Here is an 8,599-nt window from a genome sequence, read left to right on the forward strand (position 1 = left end):
TTATTTCCACATTAAAAAAAACAAAGAACATTTCATTTTTCAGAGTTAGGTTTAAAAAAGCTTCTTTTTCATACACATTGAACTTCACTTACATAATACTGTCACTGATCATTTATGGCCCTAAGAAGCGAAAAAAGGTACAAAAGGTTAAAAACAGATGAATAATGGAGCATTCATGTTGATTGTATAATTGACGACAATAAACAATGATTTTGTGCTCTTCACACTTTCTTCAAGTCGCTGTGTTGACCAGCAGACGATCAAAGATTTCTGGCACAGACGAATGGGCGATGGCCCCAGCACCAGAGGTCGTCCCAGCACCTTTGACCTGTTAGAAGAACAATAAATATTGGAATAAATATTGAAGGGAAGTACTCTGTTGTTTTTCTTGTGATGTGTGCCGCATATCATTTATTGAATGTTGGGGCAAAGTATTGATTTTTGAAATATTTTTATTAAAAGTACTAATTGATTTACCTCCATAGTTCATCTGTAGACAATGCTGCGACCTATCATTGTTTGGCTCTCCAGGACACCAGTTGATGTTGGAGAAACGTGATCCATCACTCCACAGCCAAACTCCCTCCTGAACAAAACAATTTAACACGTTTTATTATAGACACTGGAAATAGAACAGTGGTATTTCTTAAGGGCTTATAACATCGTGTAATCAGCTACGTACGTGTTGTGCGTCTGAGCCTCCAAGCCATGTGCTTGGATACCCGTTAGTTCTCCTGTATATCATCCCCTGAATGAACCGATACTCACTAAAGCTGTGCACTGAGGCAAGGTTTCCACCTCGAGCCTGGCAGTTCCTCTGCAGAAATAGAGATATTGTGTGAGGCCACACACAAAAATGCAAGCCAAAACTTAATTTTTGATCCCTTTCAACTCTTTGAGTTTGGAAGCTAAACCAATTTCTACCAAAAGTGGGCAGGACTTTGGACCTGATAGCTGATTTGATGGATTAAAAGGTTCCTTGCCTCAGGAACTTTTTGGTTAAATACACCTTTATCTCTTGGATGATGGTGTATTTCTGCAGTGGCAGTGAGCCTTTAGTCTGAAGCACAATGCTCCAAAATATTAAGATCTGGGTGAGCATCTGGATGCCATTCTAGCACTGCGAATTCAGTAACAGTGTACATTTATGTTTTAGTTGGATTATCAGTTAAACCTGTTAAGTCCAAGCCTCTTTGATTAGGCTACTGCTTGAAATTTCCAGCCCATCTTTAAATGAGTATAACTCTGTAACTACAAGGTCTATTTGAATGATCTAGGTACAATAATAAAGAGGGCACTTGTGAAATTTATTCAGAAGTGTAAATATGTGTATATATGTTACTGGATCAGAGGTACAAGTTGGGAAATAAAAAAATTTCATTTCTGCCTAACTGTTTTGCAGTTTTAGCATATATATCCCATAGAAATAATGCAGTTGAAGTCCAAATATCTCCAGTAGGCCAAAGCACCACATTTTTACATTACTTCTTTCAAATTTCATGCCACTTGAGGGTTGTCAGCACAAAATAAGAGAGATTTTAGTAATAAATATCCAGGCGAAATCCCCTCTTGTGCCAAATTGGGCCCAATTTGGCCCAATCTCTGCCCTTTCAAAAATCACAGGTATCAAACTTTTTTTACTCATATGCCATTATTTCCCTGTCAAAGGAAGTCTTACAAAGGAACTAAAGTTTGCCACCAAGAGGAGCAGATTTATTTTCAATGGCACAAAAAATAACATAAAATAAAGTGCAGAAAAATAAAAGAAACTGTTGAAACAAATGGAAACTGCACAAACATGACTAGAATTTTCAGTAGAGACTGGGCTTTCAAATGAGACCATGTTTGTGTCTGTAGTAGCATGCACCATCCCATAGGGGGCGGAAGTGTCTGGCTACGTAGCACTACAGCCACTTTGATATGTCGTCATTGAGTTGAGTCCTTTTTGATTTGGATGTGGTCTAGGTAAAAATGGTTTATTTGGGCTTGTAGCTGAGCTTCTGTTTAATTTGATGTGTAACATGAATAGAGCGCGCAGAGCAAGTTTGTTTGGATCAAGGCAAGCAGGACCAGATTTGGTCCGGCTAGGTCCTAAAGGGTAAGAATAGAGCCAAAGAACTTGGTCAGGGTTAGGCAAAAGTACAGGGTTCTGGTTCTGATCGAAGGCTGCTCATAGAAAGTACATGTAGCCTGTAGTTTCAAAAGTGACCCAGAGCTGCAGTGTCTACCATGTGTGGGACCAATAAATGCAATATTTATCGTAGATGCACTTGAATCCAAATCATTGTGGTTACCTCAGCGTAGGCCCAAGTCATTGTTGCATGAACATAGAGGAAACAGCGATTGTTGTAAAGACTCCAACCACCGGGACAATGATTTGATCTCTGGAAGGGGACGCTGTCATCTGCAAACAAATCTAAGACAGAAGTGAACAAGGGAACCATCAAACTCACATTAATCCTAACCTGAAATGCTAGATAGACAGTTTCACATCCCATAGACGGTGTTTGGGAAGAGCGGGATCTTTCAAAAGAAAAAACTCTCTTTCTGTCACATTCATTATGGGCCAATCAGTGACAAAACATATAGGCCCCAATTATGTAGAAATTTCATTGTTATAAGTACAACCATCTAGTATTAGTAATCAGTAATCATTTACAATGATGTCTACTCGACATCATTGTAAATGAGGGCTCGCCCTCAATGATTTTGGAGTCTAAAATAAATAAAGATTATTAAATAGTCAAGAATTAAGTGGTTTTTACCTTGTAATAAGTTGGCATTTTACAAGTAATAACTCATAAAAATGGTAATGTTAAGGAAGTATTTACCTACTCATAATGTATTTAGTATCAAGTAATTTTCTGGAAATTCACCAGTAATTAAGTGGTACTGTCCCCTAACCCTACACTCAAAAAAAAACAACATGAGTGTCTGTTACATGAACCTAAGTCTAACATGTAGCTTCTATCATATAAAGTCAAGTTTTATGGTTGAACACTTTCAAATTATGTAGTTTTAACATAACATGCAACAACTTAAAATTTACTAGACTAATTTATGTGAACACTACCTAATTCCAATGAGTTAAAATTGCAAATCACCTCTGCTTACAAATCCAGATTCTTGAAAAATTACTGGTTACACTTATTTCTATATAGTTAAAATTACTATGTAATTCAAGCCAGTTAACCAGCAACAGTATATCTCACTACGCTGATATCATTGTCCTCTATCAGAGGAGCAAGCTGGTTCAACAACAACTTATCAAATGCAGTCGAGAATAACTTACACCAACGTAAGATTTCAATGTGTCATTTGCTTTTATTCTTTTAAGGAAACGGTGTCCAGTTCTGATCAAACTGCTGCTACAGCTGCATCCACACTAATCTCATCACAGACTAGGAGTAAAAGTTTAAGACTGAAGCTTTGCAATATAAATGTTCCTAAAAACAGACATGGAATCTGGCCTTTAAACCTTCTTAGCAAGGTTAGACTGAGCATGAAAACTTTCAAACACCAACTCACCTTCTTCAACGAACGGTTCTTCAACGAATAGTTCCTCAGCCATTTCCTCAGGCCCTGCTTCTGGAAAAGCTGCAAGATTAAACACAGCCATCACTGATTAACTTCATCTACTGTTGTCTCTTAACATGCCTCCTTCTTGTTAACAGGCCTGTGAAACAAAATGTAAAGTTGTTTGTGCAAAAAATAGGAGCAAACCCCCACTCACTTTCTTCAACCAATGGTTCCTCCATCATTTTCTCAGGTTCTGCTTCTGGAACAGCTGTAAGATTAAAGAGCACTCACTGATTAACTTCATCTGCTGTTCTCTCTTATTATATTTAGAAAAGAAAGTGTTGCCTTTCTTTAATGTCACCTATATTCTTGTTAACAGGCATGAGAAACAAAATATAAAGTTTTTTGTGCAAGAATTAGGATCAAACCCCCACTCACCTTCTTCAGGGGCTGGTTCCTCCATCTTTTTCTCTAGTTCTGCTTCTGGAACAGCTGTAAGATTAAATGAAGCCCTCACTTATTATCGTCATCTGCTGTTGTCTTTTTAAATTCACAGTGATGCCTGGTTTATGATTCTGTGTCAGGTGGTCTACGCTGGTCTGAGCACCGTGTACTTCTGCACTGGTGTGTCCACATCATCATGATTGTTCTTTTATTGCTTAATTAATCATTAATTTATGCCAGGGACCGACACGAGAACAAAGACAAAGGCCTAGCAAGAACTGAAGAAAATGTATGGAAAATTTCAGACAAAAAGGGAGGAGGTCATCATCCCAGGATCCTTTGCAGCACTTCACACCAAGGTGTGAAAAAGACACATGCTCCTCATTGTTGGAAACAAAGAGAAAACCACAGGGTTCTGTTTGATGTGGCACAGGTAGGAAAATGTCCTGAGACCCTTCCCCCATATTTTTGAGTATCAGCATGTAAATTTGACTAGTTTCATCGCCGTCTGCAGCCATTTATCTCATAGAAGATAAAGAATATGCCAATAGATGTTACCTCAAGACTGGCTGCTGCCACTGCAGACCAGTCACGAGGCTTGCAGTCAGAGTTGTCTGTGATAGCTACATTTTTGAGGAGGTGCATACACATCAGGTAAATGTTCATGCTGCTTAGAAGGGTTTAGGTGTAGCTTCAACGTGGATTCATAAATGCAGCTTGAAAGATGCAGGTCTCCTTTTAGTCTCTATTCATGTCTCTTCATTTGTCAACAACAGTGGAAAATAACTGAACAAATGAGGTGCAAACTATCATGCAGTCATGACATACTGGATGTTTTATATATTTTGATTTCAGAGCAGTATACCCAGGCATTTGACTGAGAAACTAAATTTACATTTGCTTAAATCTGAACAAAACTTGCTAATTTAAATCTAAGCTCATTTAGAAAGAAAGACGAATGGGAGTTACTAAACAAAAACCTCACAATCTCATTTTTTATTCTTTACCCTACAATAAGAAATGATGATATTGTTGGTAAAATAGGAAACAGTAACTCACCCTCTTGAACAGATGGTTCTCCTGCCTCCATATCAGGCTCTGCTCCAGGAACAGCTGAAAGGTTGAACAGAACAGTCAGTCATTCACTTACATGCTATGATGTCCTGATTCTCTGTTAAACTCACCAGCGGCGTTAGTCAGAGCCGTCACAGCACAGATGAGTAGAAACACGGCCAGCGTCTTCATGGTTGAGTTGATGCAGGTAGTAAAAAGATGAGTGGATTATGAAGTCTTCTTTCTTCTCAGCTTCTTTGCAGCTTCAGCTTCTTGTGAGGAGATGCTGGACAGAGCAGCTCTTATATACACTTACTTATCTTTATCTCTTTGTTTGGAATGAACTTGCCGGTATCTTATCAGGTTTGAGCTCTAAATTGGTGCAGTTTCCTCTGTTATTTGGATCAGAATCTTATCAAACTTTAAGGGTCAGGCAATGAGGAAACAGTGCCATTTAAATCCAGGTAGAACAAAAGCACGTGACCTGCAGCCTTGAAAGGATTAGCTGTTTAAACAAGTATATTTGATTCTTTTCTATGTAATGCTACAGTACATGTTTTACACCGCATTCCAAATTATTATGCAAACTATATTTTTCTCTGAATTTCCTAAATAGTCAATACAATTGACAGTCAGTATAATTTTCCAGTTATCAACCATTAGAGCATAATTCATATTTTATTAAACAAACCTCCCAATGATACCTTTTTTTCCAAAATAAAAACTACAAAATGCACTGTTCCACATTATTTTGCATAACAGTGTTAAAAAACATTTTATAGGTTGTAAAGAACTGAAAATGGTCATTTGTTGAATTTGCAGCATTAGGAGGTCATATTTTACTGAAATCAAAGCTATTTCAATCAAAAACATCTTAACAGGCCAAGTTCCATGTAAACATAGGAGCCCTTCTTTGATATCACCTTCACTATTCTTGCATCCATTGAACTTGTGAGTTTTTGGAGAGTTTCTGCTTGAATTTCTTTGCAGGATGTCAGAATATCCTCCCAGAGCTGCTGTTTTGATGTGAACTGCCTCCCACCCTCACAGATCTTTAGCTTGAGGATGCTCCAAAGTATCTCCGTGGGGTTGAGGTCAGGGGAGGATGGGGGCCACACCATGAGTTTCTCTCCTTTTATGCCCATAGCAGCCAATGACACAGAGGTATTCTTTGTAGTATGAGATGGTGTATTGTCATGTATGAAGATCATTTTGCTAGGGAAGGCACTGTTCTTCTTTTTGTACCATGGAAGAAAGTGGTCAGTCAGAAACTCTGTATACTTTGCCGAGGTCATTTTCACACTTTCAGGGACCCTAAAGGGGTCGACCGCTGCTGTTGGTGCTGAGGTGACGTTGATCAGTTCTTAACAGCTCAACCTGAGGCAGCCTGGAGCACGACTTCTCTAAAGATGGACTCTTGCATACCTGCGATGTTAAAGGAGCTGGCTCAGCTTGGGATTGCTGTGGATTGCTTTTAACCCTTTAGGCGCCAGAGTTTTTTCAAGAAAATATTCAAGTTTGATATCAAGATTTCGAAAGGCTGTAGCTTGAAAGTGGTTAGAGATAAAGGCATTCTTTAAATGAGAAAAATCTTCAGTACGACCCAAAGTTTTTGACAGGAGTAAATTCACTCATCTAATTCGATACTTCAACTCTTAATATCGATTTTTTTGTAAAAAATAAAAATTCATATTTTAGCCGAGTTGTTAGTAAAATACGACTTCTGCACCTCCACTGTGGTAGATGGCACCGAAGAGCTACTCTGCTGTATGTGGTATGTCCTGTAGAAGCAGTCAGAGTACATTGGTGAAAGGAGTGAACATGGCTGACAAAATAACAACACCTGCACAATTCAAAGCAGACGTTTGGAAGCATTTTGGCTTCAAAGTTAAAGCGGGGAGCACAAACAGCGAGTTAGAGAAAGGAAATGCCGTATGCAAGCTCTGTCTTGTTGCCGTGAAATATAGCAGGAACAACACCAACATACTGTGTGATTTACATATACATCATCTCTATATTTTTCTTAGTTAACTGTGTAGAATATGGCAATATGTCACAATATCATGATATCCTGCATATTGTATCGTGAGGCTCTTGCCAATACTCACCTCTAGTGTGAAGTGGTAAAAACATTAGGTAAAAACCATATTTGCAGCTAGAGCCTGTTTAATAGAGTAATGTTGCTTTTCTCAATTTTTGCGATTTTGGTGGTGAAAGGGTTAAGGCCCATAAAGGAAGTAGAGACACCGACATGTGTGTTTTTGTTGTGATAATTTGAGTAGGTTTTCCAAGGAAAAATATCTTTGACCTTCCTTCTTGCATGAACAAAGGTTGAAAAATAACTGCCATTAAGTTGTTTTAATGTTTAAAAGGTTCGTCTCTGGAAATGCTTCAAAACATTCAGATAAGAGAGCTCTGTGATAAAGAACAGCCAAAAACGTGAGATAGACACTGATTAACATTATACCACCTGGAGCATGATCATGTATTAGGAAACTTGTTGATGCCAGTAGTTAGAGGATTTTAGGAAGAAGATTATGAGAAAACTGGATCATTATGAGATTTTCATTATAATGCCAATTTGTCAGAATAATAAGTAATTATAATTGTCAAAAAAATACTAAAATTCTTCCCTGGTCAGATGCTGAAACTCTCCATTATTTTAATGTCTTAGAGTCTTTCTATTTAAATGTTTCCCCAATAATGTAGATCAAATCTAAACCAGTGATCACCATCTGAGGTCTACATCAGGCCCCCCACATCTTCCCGTCTTGCTCTCATGATTGTTAAGCTTTCTGTCTGTCTCTGTTTGATGTCAATAGGCCAAGTAAAGCAGGAAATATGATCATTTGAATTTGACATAAAAATAACTTTAACACTGAGGAGACAGTGGAGCTTATTGCACAGGACTGACACTGGAATGTATTTTTTTCTTCATGATGTCAGCTTTTTGAAAAATGACAATATGTTGTTTTAAATAAAACTTTTTAAAAAACTATTTTTGGGGTTGTTTGTGTTTTTTAAGCTCCTATATTTAATACAGCAAGTTGAACTTGAAAAAAATTGTTTTCATTTCATAAAGTTGAGGTAGTGAAGAATAAATGATATCAAACATGAGCATGGTGTTTATTTTCTGAGAGGTTTACATTGTCAAAAGAAAAGTATTAATGAAATGGAAAAGAGCCAGTGAACCTCTAAGTGTTAAAAAAAATAAACCCTCAGACATCTGAAGTTTAAAAGACATTTATTTAAGAGAAAAAGTAGATTTTTTTTTTTTTCACTTTAAAAGTTGTAAGTCTATGTCAATGAAAACCTTGGATTTTTCAGATTAAAAAGTTGAATAATCCAAACACTGTTTTCAGTTTGTTTTCTTGTCAATATTTTTACCTTAAAATGTAAATTTTTACTTTTTTAACTTGATTTTTTTTTTTACTTTCTAATATCAAAATGTACAACTTTTTAAACTCTGATATTTTGAGTTTTTTCCTGTGAATTTAAGATTTCTTTGAACTGAAGCTCGTAGTTTGTTGTCTTGTAAACAGACTTTGTAACCTCAAAGATGTGCAGACTTCGTGTTGACTCT

General features: G+C 37.2%; 1 protein-coding gene across 1 annotated transcript; it reads right to left on the reverse strand.

Moving 5' to 3' along the window:
* Positions 1-260: 260 nt before the first annotated feature.
* LOC121504329 (galactose-specific lectin nattectin-like) lies at positions 261-5,208 on the reverse strand. Its single transcript, XM_041779041.1, has 7 exons — positions 5,148-5,208; positions 3,734-3,778; positions 3,529-3,597; positions 2,295-2,416; positions 683-817; positions 478-586; positions 261-328 (listed from the first exon to the last, which is right to left on the reverse strand). The coding sequence occupies exons 1-7, from the start codon at positions 5,206-5,208 to the stop codon at positions 261-263; spliced, it is 609 nt and encodes a 202-aa protein (XP_041634975.1).
* Between the last annotated feature and the right edge of the window lie 3,391 nt (positions 5,209-8,599).

This window comes from Cheilinus undulatus, linkage group 22 (genome assembly GCF_018320785.1).
Source record: "Cheilinus undulatus linkage group 22, ASM1832078v1, whole genome shotgun sequence".
Lineage (NCBI taxonomy): Eukaryota > Metazoa > Chordata > Actinopteri > Labriformes > Labridae > Cheilinus > Cheilinus undulatus.

Coding starts and splice junctions, on each gene's coding strand:
- LOC121504329 (XM_041779041.1), bottom strand. CDS start 5,208: ATGAAGACGCTGGCCGTGTTTCTACTCATCTGTGCTGTGACGGCTCTG. Junction 3,779..5,147: donor GGCTCTGACTAACGCCGCTG/GTGAGTTTAACA, acceptor CAGCTGTTCCAG/AAGCAGAACCTGAGAAAATG. Junction 3,598..3,733: donor GGAACCATTGGTTGAAGAAA/GTGAGTGGGGGT, acceptor TTAATCTTGCAG/CTTTTCCAGAAGCAGGGCCT.